This window comes from Salarias fasciatus, chromosome 11 (genome assembly GCF_902148845.1).
Source record: "Salarias fasciatus chromosome 11, fSalaFa1.1, whole genome shotgun sequence".
NCBI classification, from domain to species: domain Eukaryota; kingdom Metazoa; phylum Chordata; class Actinopteri; order Blenniiformes; family Blenniidae; genus Salarias; species Salarias fasciatus.
Genome location: NC_043755.1, coordinates 21,552,828 through 21,579,742, shown reverse-complemented (window position 1 = coordinate 21,579,742; position 26,915 = coordinate 21,552,828). Strand labels below are relative to the sequence as shown.

The 26,915-nt window shown below is 50.5% G+C and overlaps 1 protein-coding gene across 2 annotated transcripts; it reads right to left on the bottom strand.

The window, feature by feature from the left end:
• Window positions 1–689: 689 nt before the first annotated feature.
• Window positions 690–26,915, bottom strand: zhx2a (zinc fingers and homeoboxes 2a). 2 transcript variants are annotated; one of them, XM_030102256.1, is made up of 13 exons: window positions 26,514–26,915; window positions 10,081–10,483; window positions 9,040–9,765; window positions 8,535–8,747; window positions 7,774–8,022; window positions 7,478–7,693; window positions 7,298–7,382; window positions 7,020–7,205; window positions 5,887–6,254; window positions 3,744–3,987; window positions 3,498–3,654; window positions 3,290–3,409; window positions 690–1,698 (listed from the first exon to the last, which is right to left on the bottom strand). In XM_030102256.1, the coding sequence occupies exons 2-12, from the start codon at window positions 10,180–10,182 to the stop codon at window positions 3,292–3,294; spliced, it is 2,664 nt and encodes an 887-aa protein (XP_029958116.1). In that variant the 5' UTR covers window positions 10,183–10,483; window positions 26,514–26,915; the 3' UTR covers window positions 690–1,698; window positions 3,290–3,291. The 2 variants fall into 2 exon arrangements, with proteins under 2 accessions (XP_029958116.1, XP_029958117.1); XM_030102257.1 differs by having other exon boundaries at window positions 26,729–26,915.

The following is a 26,915-nucleotide window of genomic DNA, read 5'->3' as shown; positions in this document are numbered from 1 at the left end:
GCAGCATTAGAGGCTCCTTATGAGGACTTCAGTGTTTGGGGATCATGTGATCTTTACGTTTTAGTAACTCCTCTTCCATGTTTTGTTTCGTCACCGACACAGGCCAAGAGGCGGGTTTACAGTTGGTTGTGTTTTTATTGAGTTACAGCAGACCTAAAGTAGAAAAAAAAAAAAGAAAAATGCAAGCGGCGGTACTCTGAACTAGCCAACCGAACGTACAGTATTCCAGATACTCGTCTGAACAAGAAACTAAAGCAGCGGCGGCGGCAGGAGCGACACACATTCAGCCAGCAAACAGACACACACCTGCTGGAAACTCCACTTCCTCTGCCTCAACAAACGCACAGCCTATTCTGACGCCCGAAACCACACACACATCCCTTTGAAACATGTCTGACAAACAAAAAAGAAAAAAGAAAAAATGACTAAAGCACATGCAGAAGCAGCTCATGACAACTTTGGCTGCTGTGACATTCCAGATGCTTGGACGCTGTGTTTCCAGCTTTATTTGGTCATCGGTCTCTCAGACATTCATGAAACGCCGACTCGGCGCACAGACCAACCATTCTCAATGGAAGAACCCATCTGACAGGAAAAAAAGGAGAGAAGTCGAGTCCACAGACCACAGCCGAGCGGAGCGGAGATCGGAAAATGGCACAAATTAAAGATTACTTTATCATGCGTACAACTGTTTTTTTTTTTTTTTTTTTAAATTTCCCCTCCACCTGCGTGTTGCTGGGGTTAGAACACCCGGAGCTGAACACAAACTGCTCTTGTGAGCGTGGCGCCGGGCCTCGGGCGCTGAACCGAGGCTCAGCTGATGGAGGAGACGGTGTGTGATGTACAGTGTGCTCGTTTAACGCCGCCGGTCCCGGTCCGGGTCCGGGTCCCGGTCCCGGCCACGTGGCTGCTCGTGCTCCTCTCTCACTCCACCCCTCTAGCACTTATGTGAGATTTTCCACCTTCACCGTTGTAACTCTATGAGGGTGATTTAAGGTGACGCTGCAGGAGAAAAAGAAGAAGAAGAAGAAAACAAAAGAGACAGTTTCCTAACAGTTTGGGACGAGGCGCCCCTGTATGAAAGTATCTACCACTAACACGGCGATTAATGCAAGTGCCATCGAAGTCTGCTCGCAGCGAGCAGGGCAGGTGAGTTTTTTTTGTTTTTTTTGTAACTTTTTTTGTTTTGTTTTTTTTTTTTTACTCCAAAAAAATAGGGCTGATTCTCAGCAAATAACAGACTATAATACACTTTTCAGTCGAACATCAATGAGACGAACACAGAAAACATTCCATGTTCCGGGCAAGAGTTAAACTTCCTTTAAAAAAAAAAAAAACAAAAATGTAACAAATCATGCCCTCACAGTAAAACTATACAAACGTTTTTTTCTTCTGTAATACAGAAAATTATTTACATGAGTGTTTCTTGAAGGGGGAAAAAAAAAAAAAAAAAAAAAAACAGGGGGGAAAAACGAGAAGTAGAAGAAGAAGAAGAAGCGTAGTAGTAAGAACAATGCATCAAGTCCAGCTTTGGCACTCCTCTTAATGTCAGTGCGTCAGCAGCGAGGCGCCGCCGCCGGCGCCCCCAACGCCTCGCGGTCGCCTCCAGCGTTCGTCGACACTGGTTCTGCTTCTCTTTGTTCGTCCCGAGTCGCCTGGCGGCGGCCGGACGTCCGGCTTGAAATGATCGCGCTCCACCTGGAAGAAGAAACGTGGGTTAAACGCAATGCTTTATGGGACAATGTTGACAGTTTCTACAGATAAAACGTGGACTGATTGGCGGCGGCAGCGGCTGTGTTGGAGACGAACTGTCGCGGTCGATGGCAGCTTTGGTTTCTGCCTTCCTGTGATCCTCGCCATGTGCGTCCACATGCTAATGACGGTGTGTGTGTGTGTGTGTGTGTGTGTGTGCGTGTGCCGTCGCTCTGAAGGACCAATCAGAGGTAATTACACACTAATAACTTCCCCAAAGCTGAAGGCTGCAGCTGCGGCGCCGTGAAGGAGCAGCTCGCCACCGCTTGGTCCAAACAGCCAGACTTCCCAGAGTTCTCCTCTTCTTCTTCTTTTCATGTTAATGGCTGGCGATGAGGGTCATGGAGACCTGGAGCGTTTCCCAGCATGCTTTGAAGAGGCAGTGCAGAGAGCACCGTGTCCCGGATTCACCGACAGCCTTCAGGTTCGGGACAATACTTCCACTGAGCTAATCAGCGCTGCGACTGACGAGTTAGCACGCAGCGTGGTAACGTAACGTAACGTAACGTAACGTAACGTAACGCCGACTCTAACAACACATTACTGCCGTCAACCTGGACTCCATTGCTCTACCTGTATGTACTCTCCTCAGACGGTTTGTTATCAATAACAGAATCCAGATTTTAGAGCATCTTCCTCCCACTAACTGAACTGACCCGATCAAATCAAATTACGAGGGAAGTTTGGTTAAAGAGACTCTCAGGATTTTCAAATGGAAACACAGTTTCCTGAGGCTGAGAGAGGCAGATCTGGGCTGCGGCGACGTTCTGTGGAGAACCCTGCAGCTCCTGATTCAGATTCAGTCACTACGACCCGAGATTCACTAAAACAGAAACTCTTCTCACATTTTCAGCGTTTCTTGTCAAAATTACAAAGAGAAAGGTAAAAGAAGAGACACACACCTGTTTATACGCAGTGTTGGGGTGGTTCCTCTGATTAAGTAATTGGTTGCTAGTTACTCATTCTGTGAATAGCAATGAGATTACTCTAATAGTTACTGCACTTGAAAAGTATTGTTACTGTTCATTACTTTACTTTAGAAGTTCTTAATTTACCATATAGATACTTTTGGAAATATGAGGAAAAAAACTCATAAAATAATAGTTTTTCTTTATATAAAGAAGAAATTAAAAGGTCAATAAGAAAAACAAAAACAAAGGTGTAATATTTTTATCCTATAAAGTTAAAAAAGAAGTGAAGTTAGACCATTAAAAATAAACAAATGCAACTAATTAAACAGAAAATTGTTGTCACCTGTTAATGAATTCTAAAACTATGTAAATGATCTGTAGAACATCAGAATAAAAAGTATAAAAGTAAACATATGAGCTTGGAGAAGTGTGAACCTAGAACTGCACTCTGCAGGTCGATCAGCAGCAACGTTTCCGTTAATGTGAAAAACACATAATGAAGAGGCTTAAAAAAACAAAAAAACAAAAAAAAACAACCTGATCCTCGTCCTTCTTCAGACATTAATCATTAATGATAATAATCAATAATGTCACAAATAAAGAGGAGTTTCAGCAGCTCGACCTACCATCAACCAGTGACCCTGCCCGGCTGCTCCAAGGTCACGACCTCCGTGTCGGCGGCGAGCCTCTGCCTCTCCACGCCGCCGTCGGCCTCCTCTCCCACGGCCACCGTCACCTTCACCCACCTGGAGGGAAACCGTGAAACAAACTGACTGCAGCCGCAGGAACAGACCAGAGCAGACCGGGCATCCGCCGCCTCTCGGCTCCACCCACCTCCCTTTCTCAGCGGCGCCGGAGCCGGTCTGGTCCGGCCGGGTCCTGCTCAGGTCCGTCACCTCCGCCGGCAGCCTGTCGCTCAACCACTGGACCTTCGGCTGCTCCGACAGTCTGGGGATCTGTGTGGCTGCCGCAGTGTCGCCGGCCGCCTCGCCTGCAAACACACACACACACACACACACACACACGGTTACTGGAGCCCGTCCCCTGATCCCTCCCCCCTCAGCTCTCCTCAGATCTCACCTCTCCCGGCCTTCTCCTCGGCCTGGCTCTTCTCAGAGCTCTGGCCGTTCTGCTCCTGGCTCCCTCTCTGCGGCTCCGGCGGGTTCTGCTTGGCGGAGCCGTCCATCCAGTCCAGCGCCTCGCCGCTCTTCAGGGCCGAGCGGTGCTCCTTGAACCAGCGCACGATGTCGGTGCGGCCCAGGCTGGTGTGGGCCTCCAGCTGGCTGTACTCGTCCGGCGACGGCCACTGAGTCCGGCAGAACATCTGCACAGGCCAGAACCACGGGGAGGAGCGCTTTACACCGCAGAAACACAACTCTACTCAAAACAACAAAAACTAAAACAAAGCAAGTTCCGGATTATGAGCTTTATGGACTGGAAAGAGCCTCGTCACGTGACGCATTAAGCTCATTTTAACAGTAGTGTTGCAGTCCTGTTGCAGGAGTTACACAACTCGTCTTTAGTTAGAAAGACACAATGATAATGTGGAGAAAAAGACGAGTCCAGGTGGGACTGACTCCAGCAGGGCTCCTGTTCAGGATGATTTACGGCGCGTCGGCCCACCTGAACGAACACAACAGGTATGCAGCGAGGCGTCAGTGATGACACACACACACACACACACACACACACACACGAAGCCGGGAGTCACTGAACTGCTGCCGCTCCGCCTCGTTTAGCTTCATGTGTCTAAACGGGCTCCCGCTGCGTTCCGGCCGTCAGAAACCGGATCAGCAGTGAAACACGATCGCTGCTCCGGTTGAAGATCAATAAACACCGGCGCTGTGCAGAACGTGTTCCATGCTCAAAGCCGCTCTCACAAACGGCCTCAAACAATCCAACGATCATGTAAGAAGGATGAAGGAGCCTCTTTCAGTCTGATCATGAAGCATCAGTCAAACAGATTTTCTTATTTTTACACCACGTCTCGTTTTGTATTGGAAGAAAATAACCCATCTGATCAATTCATCTATTTTCCGCTGGATTCCACCCCCTGGGGGTCTGATCCATCACTGCAGCCGCCGGCCGACGTGAATACATGATTAAAAAAAGGAAGACCAGGAATAAATGTAATTGTTCCCAGAAGTGTTTTTCCAACACAGTCGGACTCTTTCTCTCTTCCTCCACACCCAGCTCCGCTTGTTTCTGCTCAACATGGCAGAACGGTGTGTCTGTGAATGTCTGGACCGTCCGTCCCCCGGACCCAGCGAGTCCACAGCTGCTCTCAGGAACAAAAACAGACACTGGATCCGAGCGGTGGTTCAGTCTCTGCCCGTCAGGACTGAGCTGCGGCTTTCCTGCATTTAAACAAATCGTTTTTTTTTTTAATTTATTTAAAATGCTGAAGGCATTAAAATTAAGCAGCGTGGATTCACACTGAGCCTCAGACATTACATCTGAAATAAAAACTGAATTATTGCCACTAAATTTTAACTAATGGACACAAAATATTAATTTTCAGGCCCCAAAATACCAAGTGCAGGACAAAATCTAAAATAATAACTCAGATGTCTGTGGCTGTGTACATTTATGCTCGAAAATATTTTCACTTTAACAGCCAGCCTTAATGATTCCATTCATGGTGGCTGCAGGGCGGAAATCAGAAGCACAAAGATCAAGAGAAAGTGACTAAAATCACTAATTTGACAAAGTGCTTCTGAAATGCTGCAGATGTGATAGAAAAAAAAAAACAGTTAGGGGTCAATTAAGGGCAGAGAAACTGAAGTTAAAAAAAAAAACTTAATATCTGGCATGTTTGAAAGGTTTCCGACTTCTGCAGGAGATCAGGCCAACCTTTCAGACGAGGATCGAGGTTTCCTTTATTCAAGGGCGACTCTGCGTCTTTTGAAAATCTCCATGTAGCAAAATGTGTTTGTTGACTCAGAGCCTTGTGAGGGGCGCAGAGCGCCGACGGAGAGGATGAAGAGCGTCACGCTGGTCCGGAGCGGCGGGCTGCAGAGACCCCTGCCCCGGACCGATGCGTCACATCTGGGAAGCAGAGACGACTCCCTCCGGCCCTCCGTATCTATTAATATGTATTTAAAGTTTTCCTTTTGGAGCAGCAGATAAAGATTGTATGGCTTTGTTAAAATTGTCTTTTGGTCGTTTCAGAAACGGCGGGAACCCGACGGTCTGCAGAGGAAGCTGGGTTTTAAACTCTTACCTCCCGGAGCAGCGCCAGCGAGCGGCCGGAGACGGGCGCCGGGCTGACGGAGGCCGACAGCACGGGCGGGTGCGGCGACGAGGAGCAGGACGACGTGAGGACGGGCGGCGAGGCGGAGGCGGGGTGGGCCGGCGGCCGGGGGGAGGAGGCGGCGGCGGCGAGCACCGGCGGCGAGGACGAGGACGAGGAGGAGGACAGGGCGGGCGGGTGCGAGTTTCCGTTGAGCAGCGCCCCCGCCGGACGCTCCTCGGCGCTCTTCAGGCTCATGCTGAGCAGGGCCTTCTCCATGTTGTCCCTCAGCGCCCGGCGCTCCGAGAACCAGCAGTCCACCTCCGTCTTGGACAGCCGGGTCTCCAGGGCCAGCTGGTCTGCGGCAGGAAGGAGCGGTTCAGGGGATCAGATGAAACCCGGGAACGGAGACGCTCTCCGGGGGCCGGAGAAACCGGCTCATTAAAAACATTTCAGCTATTCCTGTCGCGCGGCGCCCACCGGAGACGGACCGCCGCTCCTGCAGGGCGGAGGGAAACCAAGCCGCCTGCTGTGAACCAGTATAAATAGAAGAAAACAGCGCCGGGTTTCTTCAAGCGATTTAAACATCAAGTCAGAAAGCGAGGACACGGAGCTCGCTGCACTTCGTCCCACTTCACTCTTTAATAAGTCACTTAAAAGTTGTGTAATCTTTCTTTCCTCCGGATCTCCACAACATGATTTAATTGTGAGCAGAGGCTTCGTTTCGTCGTCTGTTTCTGAGCAGAAATCGAACGCGACGTGTTCAGATGTCTGCAGATAACAGAGCGGAAACATCTGCTGCTTTTATCCGAAACTGAAATGTGAACGCTGTCGATCCCTGAAGGACGACGAGGAGAAAACCTGTCAAAGTTAATTGAATTAAAACATTTTTTGAAGAATGTCAGTTAAATTTTTGTTTATTTTGTTTTCAAAAATCAAAGCTCTTCCAAACAGGAAGTGTTCAAACGTTCAGTCTCGGTCGTTACAGAGGTGGAGGACGTCTTCATGTTCTAACCTCACGCTTCATCTGTGCAACACGACTCTGCTGAGGCTTCACGACTCCTCACACAGACCACACCTGGACAGCTCTCCTCCCGAAGCCGAGTCATATCTGACCAACCTACCGAGCTCGGTGTCGGTGGGCGAGCTGCTCCTCTGGAAGCTCTCCTCCAGCGCCTTCAGCTGCTCCGACGACTTCCCCTTCACCCGCTCCAGCAGCGGGAACTGGCTGGGCACCGCCTTCTTCACGGCGCCGTCTTTAGGGGGCGGAGCCACCTCCGCCTTCACCAGCACGGGTGGAGGAGGGACGCCTGCAGCAGAGGAACAATTCACACAGTGAAACGGAGTTTAGATCAGCGTTACTGGACAATTCTGCGTCTCATCTTTCTGATACTTGACTCACTTTTGAGGTTGAGCAGCCTCTGTTCACTGAACCACTTCTTGATCTCTCCTCTGGAAAGCCCGGTGGTCTCAATCAGCCTGTAGATCTGCCACAGAACACACACACACACACACCAGTGACGGGCGACCTGTCCTCCCTCTCCAGCATCAGAACCCTCGCTCGCTCGCTCGCTGCGCTCACCTCGTCCTCCTCGGGGAAGGGACACTGCGTGTAGCTGGAGCGCAGCACCGACAGCTGCTCGGCCGTCTTGTTGGGGTCCATGGTGAAGCTCAGCAATTTGGAGGACGCCAGCTTGGAGGCGGGCGCCGGCGCCGAGACGGTCTGGATGATGGAGGGCCGCTTGCTCTCCGAGGCAATGGCCGGAGAGGGCAGAGGTCGTTTGAGGGACTGCGCCACCTGCAGGAGGCAGGGCTCCAATCACAACCTGAAGATACTTTTTTTTTTTTTTTTTAAAGAGTCTACTTCCAGCGTCGTACCTGGCTCGCCACGGTGAGCGCCAGCGGCGCGCACGTGACGGAGGAGCCGTTGGCCACGGGCGTCAGCACCAGGCTGGTCTGGCCCACCAGCTGACAGGGCAGCGGCTGCAGGACGGGCGGCTTGGGGACGGCGGTCTGGGGCGGCTGGCTGACCGACGACTGGGAGCTGAGCTGAGGCGTGACCACGGCGAAGGTCTGAGGCACGGAGGAGATGGTGCCGTTGAACATCTTCTTCCTGGCTTCCTCCACCTGCCGCAGAGGAAACCGACTCGTTACGGTCCAGAAGAGTTCACAGGATAAGAAAGTAGGTATTTAATGACGCCTTCTGCTGCAGTACACAGGGAATTCTGCCTTCTGTTTGGCAGTTCGTTGACCCAGACTCGAGTTTTGTGCCACGGACCTTATGTTTGACACCCCTGCTGAAGATATTTAATAACAGTTTTGCTCTTAATAACTAGGAAAGTCATAAAAACCTCTTGGCCAAAACCTAAAACAGCTGCTTTTAGAATGAAATAAGTTAAAAAAGAAGCCACCAGTCGCCCGTATCTCCTCATCTGTTTAGTAACGCGCCCATTAACACCGTCCTCCGTGTGTTTTACCGTCTCATATTGAAAGCGACATAAGTTAAAGTGCTCAAACCTGAGCAGATGTTCCATAAAAAAAGCCGATTTGATTTTATGCCGACAGAAATCTAGTTTTTACTGCCGTCGTTACGTTCTGTGTCGAGATGACGGCCGAGCGGCGGCGCGGCGGCGCCGTACCTCCTCGGGCGACCAGCTGATGCCTTGCTTCAGCCTCTGGGTGGTGAACCACACTTTGATCTGCTCCTCCGGGTGCTTGGAGGCGGCGGTGAGCCAGGACAGCTCCGCCTGCGTCGGGTAGGGGAACTTGTTGAAGGAGGAGATGAGCGTCAGGTTGTCGTCCAGGGAGGGGTTGTATTTGGTGGTGTTGAGGGGCACTGCGATCTTCGGCACCTGGGGCAAAAACAGAAACAAAAACCTTATTCATTAATAGATAATGTGAAATGTTTTTTTAAGAAAAAACGAATTTCATGAAAATAGAATATCTGTTCTTAATTATCTCATTACTGGAATCTTTTTCCACTCATGAATTCAGCCTTTGACTGTAACAAACAAAGAGAACAGTATCACGATCACCTGACATGACCTTCAGATAAAACCAGCTTGAAAACACCAGACCCACACGGTAACGTTTACTTTGTAGGAAACTGCACTGGGATCACTTTAATGCATCGTACACCCTCACCTGGGTGTAGTTTAGAGGCCGCTGTAAGGAAGGCATGATGTGAGAAAGGCCGTCTTTGAGGAGCGTGGACTCGGGGATGATGACCGTCCCGTTGACGTTGACCGCCGTGATGGGCTTCTTGGACAGATCGGGCGCCAGCTTGCCCAGCTGACACTCAGTCCGTTTGATGTCCGCCGACGGGAGCTTTGGTTTACCCGCCTTGACCGCGGCGGGCTTGCTGGGCGGCAGGGATCCCGGCTCCTCCCCCTTCCCAGAAGCGGCGGCGGAGGAGGCGGAGGCGTTGTAAATGACGGCGCTGTTGCCGCAGCCCTCTATCGTCTGCTCCAGGATCGTCTGGCTGTTCATTTTGATGCGCTTGAACTTGAAGTTGCTCTCCCCCGGGTGGCAGCGCTCGTTGTGCTCCGTCAGGGTGTCGAACTTCTTGGTGTTGAAGTTGCAGACGGCGCACAGGTACAGCGGGTTGAGGATGACGTTGGGGTGGTTGGCGTCGACGTGCTCCTTGAAGGTGTTGAGGTTCTGCGTGGAGAAGGGGCAGTACTTGCACTCGTAGCCCCCCTGCTGTCGGCGCTGGGGCTTGGACGGGTCCGGGGGCTCCGCCGCCGGCTTGTCGGGCGCCGCGGGGAGGTCCGCGGCCTTGGCGGAAAGATCCGAGTCCAGCGCCGGCTCCGCTTGCGCCGGCAGATCTGTGTCCATCGGTCCCTCCTGAACGTGGTTCTCTGTTGTTGTCTGGCAGAGGATGAGCAGAAAGACAATATAAACAGCCTGCAGACATCAATCCACGGCTTGAATCATCCTGAATATCCACCAGCTCAGAGCCCGCCGAGCCCCGTTCTAACTAAAATCAAGCCAAATCTTTCTCTCGTTTTTTTCCCCCCTAAGAAAAAGGCGGAATGAGAACGGCATTCTGGAGCAAAACGGCAGAAATCAGAAACATTTTTAACAGTGCAATCAGACGCTATTATCACAAATGGTTCCCATTTGAATTTGTAAAATTTAACACCGCAGAACCAAGCCTTTTTTTTTTTTTTGTATTAATAATACCTCCATGTGCAGCGTCTCCTCCGTGTCCTCGTCATCCAGCTCCACCATGGTCTGCTCTGGCCGGATCATGCAGGGAGTGGACGCCTTGCGTCGGCTGGACATGGCGGCGGTGGTCCCGGCGGACAGCCCCCCTCGCTGCGGCCGAGGCTCCCAGGGTGCAGGACCAGGGCGTGAAGGGAGGCCAGGGGGGCCGCAGGGCCGCAGAACGCAGATTCAGGCTCAGGAGGGGGAGCAAGACCAGCAGGCCTTTCACCGGGACCGGACTGAGCCGCCGAGGAAGAAGAGAACAGCCCTCCCCCGGGGTCGGAGCGGCGGGCTGCTGGAGCGTGGACTGGTCTGGCCTCGCTGACGGCGTCAGCTCCAGTGCTGGCCGAGCTCCGGGAACTGCATGACAGGACGCGACCTGGACCGGGAGCAGAGGACGGCCCGTTAGATGAATCACAACGGCCATTAATAATAGATATCTGCCTTCCAGACATTTGGCGGGCCACTCCTGTGCAGCGTTTCTGTCAGGAAGCAGACAAGCTTTCCCTAAAAACAAAAAAACAATGTTGTCACTTGAAAGGTTGTCGTGTAAACGAGGTCTACACTCAAAATATAACTGAAATTCAAACCCACTGTTGATGAAAAGCGCCTGACAGCGCGCACCGTTCAACAGCCTCTGATAATGTGTGGCAACGTGCTCTGAATCGGCCGGACCGGGTGCATTTTCAGTTATTTGCGTCCAGCAGAGTCCCGGAGGACCTGCAGCGGGCCGCAGAGCCAACGGCAACAAAAAAAGGCTCCCGACGAAAAAAAGGTGGCGGACAAACAAACGGCGCCGCACAGCAGACGGGCCGCATGCGGTCCGACTCGCTGTAAAGAACGCCGCCTTTGAAAAGAAGCGGATAACTGCAGGAAAGTGAAACATGCCTCTATTGCAGGCGGCAGGAGCGAACCGCAGCGAACCGAAGAGTAAAGGATGGCCAGAATAAAATAAAAGCATTTCATTACTGTAACGAGGGTGTGTGTGTGTGTGTGTGTGTGTGTGTCTACGCCCACACCACGACCAGAAAACCAGACTAAACCTAGAAACCTTCAGAGCCTGCAGCCGCTTGAAACTTTACTGTGAACCGGAGGAAAGAAATTACAGCAGAAATGAAAGAATTTTCAAATCAATCTGGAAATGGTGGTGGGGAGCCTGGCGTTATTAATTTCACCCAGACAGTCACAGTGTAACGAGATGAAGCTTTTCCATGCTATTTAGAGTGTGTGTGTGTGTGTGTATCTGTGCGCTACCCAAGATGCTTCTGTTCCATCACAACATTTCACAGACGTCTCCTCGCCGCCTCACCGGCAGCAGCAGCATCAACAGACGCAAAGAAAAGTAACTGTAATCAGCGAGTAAAACTCCACGTGCATCAATCTCATCTGAGAGCAGACATGAAGCCTCTGTAAGAGAAATGCTGAATAATTCAGTTATTAATTTGTTCTAATACATCTTAGAGTCTCAGATTGTTTAACTGATCTGTTAAAGCCTCCAGGGTGCCGGTTCTGGCCGATGGGCCTCATGTTGGACACCTACAAGTTATGATTCCAGATTAAATTAAAAAAAAAAAAAAAAAAAACACACCCTTTCTTTACACCAGCTGTGTTTGTTTTCATCATTACAGCTACAGTCCCACCAGCTGTCATTTTAACTATTTATCAATTCAAAATGTTCTCTCTTTAGTGAATCAATTATGTTTAATGATACTTTTCTTTCATATTAAATTTCTGTACTTCTGCATTTACAGAGCGTGAATACATGAAAGCAGTCTATCGCATTCAGTCCGCGTGTGTCGATGTGAGTATGATAAATGTACAATACATGGTGCAGCTTTAGTGTTTTTATTCTATTGCCTGAAATTTTCTTCATGTGAAACAGGATCTGATGTCTTCAGAGACGCTTGGTTGTATTTATAGTTTCCTGTATTATTCACTTGGCGTCGATAGCAGCACACTTCTCTTTCATCAATAATATTATACTGAATCAGACGTCACTCTCACATCCTTCTCTCAGGTAATTTTAAGGTAGATTCAATAATTTAGGATCTGAAATATAACAACCTGTGCTTCTGTGAAAGGTAACCATGGAGTTTCATATAAAGATAAATTAACGTTTAACGCTCAGTATAACATTTGTCTTCTAAACCGAAGAGGTGGGCCGACACATGCGATCACTCTTTTCCCACATCTATATCAGATTAAGTTCACACAGCGGAAAATATTTGACGCTTTATTATTTAAAGCTTCGTTAGGAGCTCTCCTGGAGTCTATTTATGTACCGTTTGACGGCGTCGCTTGTGCGTTAATGTGTGCAGCTGACGGGTCCTGCTGCTGTCGGTGGAGACAAGTCGTCCCGAGAAATATTGACTAATCATAAATCAAATCGCAACGCCAAATGTGAAAGGAGTGGGAAACCAGAGCTTTACATACACACCCTGAAACAGAGGGGAAAGCAGAAGGCGGCTTTATTTAGGTTTTCATCAAGAAACTGCATCTGGAGAAGGCCGAGGGTGAGCGAGCCGAGGAAACTTTCCTGCAGACGCATCGTAACTTATCTCAAGCAGCGAGGGCGAGAACCAGGAGCTTAAGAAAGCCGATTGATATTCCGGAGGTCTCGCACGCAGGAGCCTCATACTCATATTCGCATGAGTAAAAATCAAATGAGTCGATGCGGCGGCGGCTCTCCTCTATCAGGAGGTAATGAGCTTCCATAAAACCGAGGAAGCACTGAAGACCACTTCCAGATTAGAGTCGTGCGGACGGACGGCGGCGCTCGAGCACGCAGGTGAGGATTTAAAGCGGTCGACCTTGGCTTTGTGATCGCATTTGAAAAGTAGCGCGGGTTTGATTCCGAGCCCCTCTGGCGGCGGCGGCGGCGGCGGCGCATTCATCAGACGGTTGGGTCTCCTTCAAGGCCCGAACGCCGCCGACTCATTGTCCTGAGATATCTCAACTCCTCAAACAACCCACTGAGGCGTCATTAGCATGCAGGCTCATTACCATGGCGTCGCTATAGCAACTGTGGACGTAGCGCCGTAGTGGAGTGGCAGCTACATCCGCGGCGGTGACAGAGGCGGCATACGAAGGCGTCACTCCGCACAGTGTGGGCCTGTGTTGTTGGGAGCGAGTAAAAAGAGGAATATTTGGAAAGTATGAATAAATATGAGTGTGTGTGTGTGTGTGTGTGTGTGTTTGTGTGGCCTGAGAGAGAGAGAGATCCAGCAGGATCGTGCACACACACAAACACACACACACCACTGCGTTTCTTCCAGGGCTCCTCGCGCTCGACTCAAAGCAGTTGGGGGAAGGTCAAGGAGCACTCAGGAGGAGAGAGATTCCTCTCTGCTCCCAAATCCCACCACTCTCCTCCTCGCCGCTCGCAGACTCAGGCTGCATTTTACCGCCGGAGCTCAGGAAGCGTCGGAGGCACGGCGGTGAAGTGGAGCCCATTAGCGCTCCGCTCGGTCTCCGCGGCCCTCGAACCCAGCCTTCCCTCAAAGATCCAGACGTGGAGCGAAACATCTGGCGGGCAGGAGCGGGAGCTGCATCTGTCAGCTGCCTCTTCACGTGACCCGCCCAGCTCTCGCCGCCGAAACGGCTCTGGACGAGCCGGGCGGAGGAGCGGAGCGGAGCGGAGCTGCGACTGGACTCTACCTCCCACTGCTGCCAGGATCCCACACAAAACACGGCGGAGACGCGATGAGCAATCCCATTTATGCAACATCTGCATTAGTACGTTATGGACGCCGCCACGCAGCGCAGCACTTACTCAGTATTAACAAATAGTTTCTGATTCAGTCTCAGCGGGTGACATCGGGTTCTGGCTAGCATGCCAACACAGCGCAGACTGAATCATTTCTTTAAAAAGAAGCGATCACAAGCAGTGTGGTGCAACTGAAAATCAGCGCTGGATCAGAGTTACTGCTACTCTCTTCTGAAGGGTCGTGCGGTCTGCATGCGACTGGGAATAATCAGGGGTTCATCCAAATGTTCTCCACTCATATGAACAGTTCTCGCCTATTTTCAGGGTTTACATCGAGTGGAAAAGAAGAAAACCATGTTCTTGGTTGTCGTTTGATTTTCTGACCAGATGAAACTCGAGCTCCTCTTGACTGCGACATTAGAAAACTGTGTCTTCCTTTCAATCAAGATCTCTTTTGCCACACATTCTTCCTGATTTACGCATTAAGAACTGGTTTACACAACAGTTCAAGTGACAACGGCTCGGAACATTTCGTGTTTACATGGCAACGTTTCCAAAACGATGTGTGTTTAAAAGAAATCTATGACAGCCGTGGTGCAAGCTTTCATGGCGACAAAGCCTTAGAGTTTCCAAAAAGTTGCGCTTTCCACCGTCTACATGACGATGGAGTCGAAGCGTTGTCGGAAAAGTTCCACCTTGGGAGCCGTTTTCAAACGGCTGCATTTTCAGGGGCCTGAGCGAGTTCAGCCTTCATTGGCATTAATGCTCTCCAGTAAACAGAAGTTTGACAAAACAGAAACTGATTTGAGACGCTTGTTTTTAACTCCCGTACTAATGACACGAGGATCGCCGAGCAGAAGTCAACACGCAAACAAAACTTTTAAACATTATCGCACACAATACAAACACCGGCAGCTCCGCCGTTTGAGCTGCTGGAGTTAAACATGTGTGCCGACGGCTTCAAACAAAGACGAGCGCCTGTGTAAATACGGCCGAGCGCAGAGGCTGCGGCGGCATCGGCAGCCTCTTCCTCTCACCGCTCTATCATTTCCAGCTGGGGGGGGGCTCTGCTGCTGCCTCAGCTCAGCCCGGCACTCGGGGAGCCCTGACTGCCATGATGGAAAACAGAAGAGTGATTAATAACCACGGCAATGCAGAGCTCCACGCTACACTCACCCAAACTTCAAAATAACAAGTTTAAAAAAAACAGCCGGACTGGCTGGCTTCTGGGCTGTTTCTGTTCGGACTGAACACTAATGACATTGTCTGGAGTCCTTGAAGGAGGTATTCTTCTGGGCCTGAGCTGTGCGATTACCGTCTGTAAAACATCAGAGAGGAAAAGCTGCCGCTCGGCCGTCTGAGTTTTCCACATGACATCTTCAACTTCACTCCCGAAAACCCAAAAAATGTTAATTAATGCTGGACTGCGGGCTCAGGCGCGCCGGCTTTCATAACCCGGGTCAAACGGTCAGCCTCCCACCTGTTCGTTAGTGTGTGTGTTTGTGTGTGTGTGTGTAACCTCGCCGGCCCGTCAGCGTCTGTGTGCAGAGCGAGCTCGGCGCTGGAGCCACAAACTCCCCACTGTCTGGATGCTCATTAAACTTGTATGAATACTCAGGCTGGCAGCCCGTCCGTCCGTCCGTCCGTCCGTCCGTCCGTCTATGTGACTGTGGTGCATCATATTAGCAGAGCCCTCTTTCTGAAGGAGTTTCGCCGAGCGCTGCCAGGCAGCGGGCGCATTTATCAGCCGTGGCGGTAATCAGTTTAGGCTACACACAGGCATACATACAGGGGGAATCAATACCAATCCGGCACGCCGCCGAGCCCCGTCTAATGTATGAAGACAGACGGATGATCTAATGTGACAGAAACATAACGGCCGCTGTATGGGAAGGACATCTATTCAAAACGGCGGCGGCGAGCAGATGAGTCACAGCAGCACGCTCAACTCGGCTCCTATTTCTGGGTGTCATTAACGTAATCTCAAAGAGTGGCGGGGGATAAAGGGAGTCTCGGATAGCGCTTGCGAAAAACTGGCGTTTTGGAGAACGGGTGGGAGCCTTCTGGTGCCCATGTGTTTTGGAGAAAAACGATTGGTTTATTACCTTGACAGGACACGTGTAAAAATACGAAACACAAATGACGCGATTAGACACAGACGCTTCCTATGGATAGCTATGGCAACCGCAGAACGCACAGGTGAAGGTTAAAGGTTGCATATTTATCTCCAGTAACTTAGGTAATAATGTTGTATAATGATATATAAAAGTTATATAACATTTCCAGACTGAGCAGGTATCGAGGACGACTCTCCGCCGAACAATAGAGTCTGAAGCCACGGCTCTGTTCCACACACTCGGACAGCCACCGGGATCCGCAGGCGTCCGGTCACACAATGGCGACCTCCGCAGGTCCCGCGCTGGAAGCCATGCATGAAGAACAAACCCGTCCAGCGGCACTGGAGCGCTAAAGCACCCGGCAGCGTGGAAACCACCAGCCGTCCCAACCCTGACCGCAACAATGGCTCCACTCTGCAACTTCCACAAGAAAAAAAAAAAAAAAAAACCTCTAAAACCTCAATCGCTCATTTTGTACGGCGGGAACACGAGGGAGCGCGCTCGCCGCTCGCCTATACGGGGTGTGTTCCGCCTCCCTCGCTCTTGTTTTTGGAGTGTTTTCCCTCCTGACTGCTTGTTCCACAAGTCAGCCACTGCAGTGAGAGGAGGACAGTGTGTGTGTGTGTGTGTGTGTGTGTGTGTGTGTGTGTGTGTGTGTGTGTGTGTGTGTGTGTGTGTGAGAGAAGCACCATCACCACTAATACAACGTGTCCCAACAGGAGGGGGGGGAGAGGCAGGATTTCGGACCGTCGCAGAATTAATTTAAATCTCATCACGCGGCTCCTCTGGAGCAAAGCAAAGTGCTGCACTGTGAGAGGAGAGCTGCTTGGTTCTGCATAGCAACAGAGCGGCGCTACTTCTGCCGGGCTGCTACACAGACTAAATCTGGATCCAGAGGCCGGCTTTTTCACTACAATTCCAAAAGCAGTAACTGCTCGGTGAATGTCTGACGGAGCGCCGGCCGACACAAAGCCGGAGAAGGGAACCGAGAAAAGGACACCGTGTACAGAAAGGCACAGTGAACACCAGCTATGTGGATTCAGGCGTCGGATCAAAGACGACACGGTTCTCAAGCAATTCTGTGTTCAACTTGTCTGGAGGCACTCCCATAGCCCAGGACCATAAACTGGCTTTTGTTTACGTGCTGATGATGGAATTAATACTGATTACCAAGGCGCGCCATGCCTGTTGCATAATTACAGTATGTTTGTGTTCAAATTTTACCTTGATCAAATTAAGTATTGGATAAAGACTTCTGATGTGGGGGAGCTCTTTGTTACTGAGCCTTATGATGATGATTTTGTTAGATTTACACACTCTGAATCAGGGAGGCTTTGGAAACCGGGTACAGGCCAACAAATGGCTCCACTGATTGGCCGAATCAACTTTTTAACCATCTGACTTTAAGACGGAGAAAACAGAGAAAAATCCACTTCTGCACACAATGAGGTGAGATTTCAAACCACCACAATGAAAACACTGCTGAATAAATATACATGAATGAAATGGACACACAAAGCAAACAGAGTTTTAACCTTAGTGCATAATTTGCCAACAACAGCACTTAAAGTGCGAGCAAACTGTGTCACTTTTCGTGAGGATCAGCACTTTTCCCCCCCCTCTACTGCATTTTCTTTAATCTTTTGAAGTTGCAGGGACCCGGGGGGCCTCTGGCACGATCACACAGCCATCAGCTTCTGTGTCAAGCAGTCAAACTTTGGTGCAGGAGTTGTGGGAAAGCAGCCTGATCATCACTGCTGCGACCTTATTCCCTCCACAGCGCCCCACATACAGCGCCGCTGCGCACACACACACACACACCGCCAGGGAGGCGCCGCCGCACCGGAACACTCCAGACTCGTTCAGCCGGGTCGGCACAGTTTCTCTCCCTCCATCACATCTTTTCTTTGCAACAGCGATCGCTCCCTTGAACACGTGCGCCGCCAAACGCACACAAAAGGGCGAGCTATAAAAATACCCAGGTGTCACCCACTCTGCGGCTGATGGTCGTGTTGCCACGGCAACGCCGTAACCGCGGGAGGGCGTGCGCGAGTGTGCGCTCGCATCCAGGAGCAGAAACCCAGCAGAGGTCAATCAGTGTCACTACGGCAGAGGTGTTTAAAATCCAAACCCACTTTCCACTCTGCGGCACGATGCCGTGTTCAGCAACTTTGAACGGGCAGAAACTCAGCTGAGTTAGGAACGTTGCGTCAGAGACGATGTCCTCTGGCGAGGGACGGCTGAGAGAGCGCTGCCTTTACATTGTATGGTTTGCTCTCTTGGAAGCTCTTTGGAATATTTCCACGACCAAACGGTCGCTTGTTGGAAAGTACTGGAATCAAAACCAGCCGTTTCACAAACACGAGTCAAATTCAGGCCGTGGTAGAAAAGAAATGTGGCCAAACACAGACGACCAGAGGCGAACGGCAGCATGTCAGAGAGGACTGGATTGATACGGACGCTTTGAGCCAGGGATGAAAACCAGGGGACGGAGTATTGGGAAATGAGTGGGAAACCTTACCTGATCTACCTCAAGAACCTTAAAAAAAGTTTCTTAAAGTCTATTAATCTACTATCGTGACGGTCACAACAAAGCCATGTCGTTACTTTTCTTTCCTTTGTGTCTTTTTCCAGTACTGGACTCAAAATGATTAAAGAAGAAAAACTACGTAGCTTCTCTGAAATGTTTTTGCCATTTTTCTTTGAATAAAGCTTGTTGAGCAGCTGGACATTATGGTCCATTTCACACTCCCTCCATTCTCCTTCAGACTTTATGGAGGCAGTTTGTTTCCTCTGAATGTAGCTCCGAGTTCAGCGTTGCATCCATTCAGACACCGAGTTCGATCACTAAAGGAAAACACCACCTTTCCTCCCTCGATCCACTGGGCTCAGGCTGGGCTCAGTAACTCTGCTGACGTAAAGCGGAGCTGTACTCCGGACAGAGAGCTGCAGCCAGCTTAACATCCATTTTTCTGGCCTGGAGCCAAGTCCTTCAGCTGTAAACAACCATTATGGTCTGGGTCAAAACACGACTCAAAACAGAACTAGAGCCCGTTTAATTCTGCTCAAAACAATAAAAAGATTTCAGGAAACTGAGACTTAAAAGTTTGTTTTTAAGTTTAGAGCTATGAGAGTCAGGCTACCATGAGGACAAAGCAGTGTTAATAATATGTTACAGAGTTTACATTCAGCAGCTCCTTTAAACACGTTTCCCTGCAGAAAAAGGAAAGTTTTTTTTTTCCCTTGCAGGGTCCACAGAGGGCCTGCAGAGCGTTTTGTGTTCCATGTGAGCCTCGGCGTCCCGTGCGGCTGGATTTCCCACCCGTCAATCTCGGCCTGCCCCGCAGTGGGTGTGGCCTGGGAACCGTCTCCAGCCGGCCCCCGATTGGCCGCCGGCTGGCAGGAGGGGGCGTGTCTGAGCGCCGTCAGGGGCTGACGTGGTGCAGTGCAGAGGGCCTCCCAGGAAAGCTCCCCTCTCCTCCTCACCCTGCTCTCTCTTTTATCCTGAAACTTCGGATTTGGAGGGCACAGTCGGACGGGCACGGCCGGCTACACACACACACACACACACACTGGAAAGTTTCCCCACGTTCACATGCTGGTTGTTAAACACACTGGTGAGCAGTTGATGTAGTTTGAAGTTCTCCAGCGCTGCAGCGACCGTCAGAAGTAAGACTGGTGGATAATGTGGTTTAAGACACACACACTCTGCAGCGTCAGTGCCCGGCTGTCTCCTGTTTCTCACTCAGACATTCTGACTCGAGCGTCTTCTTTCTTTTCTTTGCCGCTCTTGGCTCGCTCTCCGAGCAACACCTTGGTTCCAGTTCGGGTTTCCAACACGTTAAGTACCGCAGGCGAGCGTCCAGGCCGGCCGGCCGACCTGGGATTTCCAGGGGAACTGTCCAGCGACTCCCTATCAGGTGTGTCACTGGAGACGGCGAGTGTTTCAGCGGACACATGAAACCATCCAACACAACTGGGTGCTTTACCTGGAAGCGCTGCCGCCGGGCCGGAAGACTTCCAGGAATCCGGCTAGCAACTGATGAGAAGCTTCAGTCTCTCTCGGTCGACAGTCAGACGCCACACACTCTTTGAGACGGCGCTGATTTCATGCTGTCCCCACCTAACTCCGTTCTTCCGACCCCATAATTTCCCGTTTCCCTCCATCCCCGGCAGCCCCGCCTACAAGGCGGTGAGCTCATCTCCACGGTCGCCTTAGTCACCTAACAACACGTCTGAGGAGCCGGCGGCGGCGGCGAGGAGAGGAGAGAGGAGGAGGATGAGAGGAGAGAGGAGGACCCGAGAAGCGAGGCACGGCGTCGGGTGACGTCAGCTCAGAGAGCCGAGCCGAGCACGACCGGCCGAGATGACTACAACCTCCGTCCCCCCCGCCTGGGATGACTCACTCCGGCGCTTCACCGGGAGAACGGACGGCGGCGATCCGGCGCCGGGCTGGATGCTGAAATCTGATGTCTGCAGCGGACGCCGGAGGCCAACGCCGATTGTGAAATTCATTGTCGAGCTGCGGCGGGTCACCTGGGGTGACGCTAAAAATATCTGGTAAACATTAGAGGAAAGTACGGCCACAGAAATGGACGCTTTCGCAAATATTGCTCAGAAAATGTGAATGCCAAAAAAATAAATAAATAAATCCAACACACAGATCAATTCGTGAGTTATAATTTAGTGATCAGTGAAATATCACAATATTTTCATCATTAACACACCGTGCACGGTTGATCACACTGCTAAGTGTATTCAGTCCAGTCAGGTGTGTGATGAAGCACAGAGACAGTCGCAGCCTCACAACACGACACCTTCACAGAGGAAACACCACGAGGGAAAGACCATGAACTACATCAACTTCTAAAACCAGCGGAGGCTTTTCCCCCTAACAAAGCGTCTCTTCATCACAGCTCTGATCAAAAATACCAACTTAAATGTTTTAATTACCCTGCCACAACTGATTCTAAGAAACAGACGCAAAATTAAACCAAACGCAGCACGAGATGGGATTGAGGCGTTTTACCATTTCAAGGAAATATCTGCATTTTCTCGATTTCAGAACACAAAATTTCTCAAAACAGTTTTGACACGAGACAAGAGATCATAAAAGTGATCCAAAATGCAAAGAGCAGCATTTGACGACTGATCGGGTTCAGTGGGAGCAGAAGAGACGGGTGTGCGACCGCCCGATCCGCACTAAAAATGGCGGAATCGCTGAAAGACTGAATATTAGACGACACTGAAACAGACGCAAAACAGAAATGGAAAATGTAAAGAACTGTTCCAAAAGAGTTTGAATACTGATTAAAATATAATCAGGCTTTTGTGGAGCCTGAACTGTGTGACTGCACCCGTCTTTAGCTTCCCGGACTTTCAGGTTTACCCGTCTATTGTTTATTCTAGAATGGGGGGGGGGGAAAAAAAAAAGTTGTTTTTGGCACGACGAGCCTTTCAGCTCCACAGGAAACAGCTTTCATGTGGATGTAATTACAACATATCAGATGTCTTTCTTTAGTGAACATGAGTTATCACAGGTAGATTATTATAATCGAGCCATCACCTGTAATCATCAGCCTTTTATGAGTGTTTAGCTCCAGAATGAGGTTTAAAGGAACAGGGTTTGTCTGTAATAATGCAACCAGATTCATTAGGAGAATAATTTTAGGTGTTTAAGTACTGCAGTCATTTAATTTAAACGTGTTAAAGTTACAGTAAACACCAGTCGGCTCTCGTGTGAAGCACTTCTGTCTGCAGCCACCAAGGCTCAGACACAAGGCCGACTCCGGGTTATTCACACAGACGACCACCTGTTTGCTTCTTCTCTAAACAAAAATGAGAAAGTGGATTTCTCGGCGGTTTTTAGTAATCTGTTTTGAATTAGTTTGCAGTTTTATTAGGACCGGCACACGCAGCGCACGGTGATGGTCGTCAACTTCACGCCACGTTAAACCATACCGAGCCTCAGTAAGTGTCAGCAAGCAGGAGCAGCCTCAGACTCCGTTTCAATGCAACTCGAGGTGTGATTTTCTGTAAACTAATTCGACATCTCCACTGTAAAACAAACACACCTTTGGCTTTGTTTTTATAGGGAACAGCTTGAGTACAGGCTGTCTGAATTAATCTTTCTCAACACAAAATAAGACATTTGTGTTTTCTCTCGATTCCTCAATTATTGTGACACCAATTCCTGATGTTTTGGCGATTTTTTTTTTTCTCCCTTCGTCTTTCCGCTAAGTAAATGTGACAGACGTGAGCCTTGTTCATTTTCCACCATCTGACTGCAGTAAATGAATAAAGCGCCTGTGGGAGCGAGCGCGGCGGATCAGCTCACAGCTGGATGTTTTGGCTGTGACATTCTGAGAGGTCACAGTACATCAAGAAACCAACTCCGCGCTCGGGTAGCGTCGGGACAAATCGACAGTCAGACGGGGGTGGATTGCGTTTCTCAAGCGTTTCTCGTGCCTCCCCGTGAGCGTCCGGGACGATCCGAGGCCACGCCGAGCGCGTCTCCCCTCGTTATGGCGGCTTTACCGCCGCCGGACCAATCACCGCCGCCATGCAACAGAAAGGTAGGATGCTGACATCTGTGCATTTATATAATCTTTTGAGCAATTCCGAGGATAACGGCCAGCCCCCCCTCCAAAATAAATAAATAAACAAACGCAGACTTAATCTTGCATCTGTCAAACTGTAAAAACAATTGGGTAATGTCGGCCCATATACCTGCCGGTGGACAGCAGCGGGGATTTAAAATAATCTTTTCTATTCCCACTTCTTTTTGGAAAACTGACAGTTAATCTGTTTGAACACACGGAGCACTGATAATTCAAAGGTAACTCGTGTTTCAGATTATATTAAAGAGCGCTGTTATCCTCGATGAATGTGATCATTTTTAGCGTAGTAATAAGAACCTTCTTGTTTTTTTAACGTCGTTCTTCTGCGCTCTTTCATCAACAGAAAAAGCAGGTAGGCGCTCTTTGATTGTTGAACCACCAACAAAACCGATCAAGCTGTCGCTCCAAATTATAGAACATCTCCTCAGATTTGGCAGATCAGAAGAAAAGGAACCCCCCCCCCCCCCCCCCCCCCCAATGTGAAGAACAAACGGGAGGCAAATTTCTCTTCACATGCAGAGAGCAAGAGAGCGTGGCTTCACCAACGCAGCCAAGTTTACTCCCAGAGGAGCTCCGGTAACGGGTCTGACAGGAGGGTTAAACTGCTCTGTGATCACAATCACTCACATCCTTCAGAGGAGGGGGGATGGGGGGGGGGGGGGGGGGGCTGATCAGAGGAGGCGCAGAAACACGAAACGTCGGGTCAACGCCGCGCTGAGAGAACAACGTCTAATATGACGAGATTTTACACCAACAAGCAACAGTATCCACAGCAGACTCCAAAATCTAAAGATGCTTTTATCTATCAAACTGCATTTTATTGAAATCTGTTCTGAATGTTCCACATCAAGGGTGTCAAACATATTGTTCAGTTAAGTTCAGTTTCCACATACAGAACAATTTCATCTTTACTGGGTCGTACCAGTAAGAAAGTGGCAAAACAACCTTTGAATATTAAAGCTTTGTTATGGTGTTGATTATACAAAATGAAAATGCCTATAATGTCACAAAAACCAAACGGTTACCACAGAAAATAACTACAATCTTAACATAAAGCCAATCTTAAAGATACCCTCTGGTGCAAAACACTGAAATGTTTGGGTTTCATGGTTATCAAATCCTCTCAGCTTCAGAAATTTGCTAGAAAAATCAATGTTTTCTTTGAATAATTCACAACTTCCTTGATGGTTTGTCGGGCCACATCAGAGCCTCCTGCGGGCCGGTTTTGGCCCGCGGGCCTCATGTCTGACACCCCCCCGATCCACACGCTGATGCTACCATCCCTGGATGTTCCTGTTTACAGTAACCTCACAGTCCAGCGTTACTTTTGCCCTCACGCTGCGCCTGTGTTACGACACGCTCCAGTCAGGCCGAGTCGCCCTGTTGCACAAGAGAAAACTGAATCAGAGAATCCAGACGTCTTCAAGAGACGGATATACTCCAACAATTTAACTCTCTCAATCTCAGTTTTTTTTTTCTCTACTTGAACTCATATCCTCATATATTTTCTTAATCTGTGATGCTTGATTTAATTTGCTGTGCGGTGTGTGTGTGTGTGTGTGTGTGTGTGTGTGCGTGGCAGGAAGCAGCACAAGAATCCAAAATCTGGCAAGTGGGCTGAGGCGACATGGGTTTTGGTATTTGGTCGCTCACTGGATGGAGCCTGTGAAGGAGGATTATAAACTCACGCAGCTGAAGTTCTCCTCGGCACATCCCCACATCGATCAGAGCATTATCTCATCCCGTCTGCTGCAGAGCTTCTCCTCTCATTGGGGTTTTTTTTTTTTTTAAAGGGTCGAGTTCAACAATTAAAAGTACGTATTCTGCACAGCGCCGAAGGTGTCAGAAATATCTGATTTACAGAGGCAGTAAACAGCGGCGCGACTGTCCCCACGGCCGAACGAATAGCGGGAGGAAACGCTGTGTTTTACTGCTCCAGTCAAAGAAAATGTATCGAGCCGCGATCGATACCTCAGATAACCCGAGGCGTTGGGAGCGGACCGGTGGATGGAGCTTAGATCTGCTGTCGGGGAGGGTATTTATATCCAAAAAGGTGTGAAACACCTCTTAAAACAAGTCAGGAGCACTAAAATCCAAACTCCAGAGGCGCCATGAGGGATATGCTAAAGGAGCTGCTGCTTTGTGTGCCGACGTATCTTCTTCTAAAGTCTAACTGTGGATGTTTTTGTTTTGAATTTCAGTAGTTTTTGTAATGATTATCATTGAACAGGTCACTGAACACGGGGCTGAGTACCGGTACCAGACTGAGGATCATTTCGCACCAGACTGACACAGCAATATTTCCAATTGAAAATAAAAACTTCAGTAGCATTTTGGTTGTCCCGTTTCCATGGCAACAGTGCTTGAAGACTGTGTAAACGGGAGAAACGGAACAATCTGAAAACGCCATGCCTCGGTGTACACAAAGCAGCTCTTCCGTAACAGAACGCAGTGACTTAAAACCACATATTCTGGTGTAAAATATCTCTTCACTGTTGGAATTAAAAACGCAACAACATCTCCACTATCTGCATTTGCTCCGTCATATGACGGCCCGGACCGGACCCTCCGGCGAGCTGCCGTCGGCCCACAGACCATGTGTTTGACACAGTTTTCTTCTCATCTGACATGACCCGAAACAGTCGCCTTGTTTTGAGGTCAGGGACCTCTCAGAGAGTCAGATTAAACTTTATGGCACTGTGCGCCATAAAAATCAATGAGAAGCCAGTGAGAGGTTATACATTAATATGTGGGAATCCGCTCATTAATTCACACACAATCACAAACACACCCCGTGTTTATCATCCGCTGATCGTTCACAGTGGTGTGTGTGTGTGTTATTTTCTTTCCCTGAGCCAGAGCTGAGCACAATGACAGAAAACACGACCACCGGGTGCATTAAGGACACGCTCCCTCCCGTCGGAGGCGCGCGCAGTCCGGGGCGCCGGGTTCATCCAGCAAACTTCACATCGGCTGCATGAGGAGAAATAATTATTTAAAAACCGGGGGTGGGGGGCAGAATCAGGGGAGAACCACGCCTGACGCGCACAGCAGTCACCGCATTGAGGATCCAGGAGCGGATCCGGAGCCGCGGTGCGTCTGGCAGCAGCCAGCCTGCAGCAGGAACCGCGGTCTCCGGGGGGGAGGAAGAGGAGGAGGAGGAGGAGGGAGGGGGAGGAAGAGGAGGAGGAGGCACCGGGGGTAACGTTACGCCTCCATCGGACTCAAATCAAAGTCTATAAACAACGCCGGAGTGTGAAAGTTGCGGCCGGAGCCCCGCACGGCTGCACGCGGGGCGGCTGAGCCCGCGGCGGTGCGTGTCCGTGCGTCCCCTCTCTCCCCCCCCACCACCACCACCACCCCCCTCCAGCTCCCCGCCACTGCCTCCCCCTCTCCCCCCTCACCACCGCCGCCCCCTCCTCCGCCTCCACGGCCAGCCCGAGACGTGACAAGAGGGGCGCAGAGCGGCTCCGCTCTCCCCAAACGTTCCCCTCTCGCCAGCGACGTAACAACATGTCGGCAGAGGACGGCCATGTTTTGCTGGTTATGTCGACACGGGCAGGAGGAGGAGGAGGAAAAGTAGACACGATGTCTGTCCTCCTCCGCCGCCGCCGCCGCCGTTTCTCCCCCAAACTCCCTGCACCCACACACACACAGGCACACACACAACACACACACACCGTCCTGTTAAGTTGGCGGTCGGTTGTTGTCAGGTGTGCGCGGCTCAGAGGAGGAGGAGGAGGAGGAGGAGGGGGGCAGCGAAAGTTCAAGTTAAAATATTTACCCGGAGGTGTGTGTGTGTCTGTGTGTGTGTGTGTGGGAGACGCGCTCGGGCAGGGCGCAAACAAACAAACAAACAAACAAACTACACGCAGCTGTAAGTTGCGGGGACTCCTGAGGGGAGCCGTGTGGCGAGAGCCGTGAAAAACAAGAGGAGGAGGGGGGAAGAGTTGGTGCCTTTCTTACCTGCCCTCCGCTCGTGGCGCGACCCCCAGGTAGCGACGCGACGACGCGGCCGAGCCCGCAAAAACCCGCCGAGACCGTGTGAGAGGAGCCACGCAGCGGCCCGACGCGCCCGCAGACAACAGGCGACAGCAAGGGAAAAATTGGCGATCACAAGGAGGATCTACGCCAAAAGCCACATGATCGCCGACGTCAGAGTACGTATTTGCATGCCGTACCGAGGCGCCGGTGTCCGTCCACAGCGGGTCCATGCCGCTACAGCCGGGAAAAGTTTGACGGCGGCGGCGCGGGGCGGAGCGCGGCGGCGGCGGCGGCTCCCCGCGCGCCCCGCCGGGGCGCTGCGGCGGCCTCCATCCCGCGAGGAAAATGAATGAAGCGTCCCGCTGCCGCCAACTTGCTCCGTCC

Coding starts and splice junctions, on each gene's coding strand:
- zhx2a (XM_030102256.1), bottom strand. CDS start 10,182: ATGTCCAGCCGACGCAAGGCGTCCACTCCCTGCATGATCCGGCCAGAG. Junction 8,023..8,534: donor TCAGCTGGTCGCCCGAGGAG/GTACGGCGCCGC, acceptor CCTCTGCGGCAG/GTGGAGGAAGCCAGGAAGAA. Junction 7,206..7,297: donor GAGGCTGCTCAACCTCAAAA/GTGAGTCAAGTA, acceptor CCTCTGCTGCAG/GCGTCCCTCCTCCACCCGTG.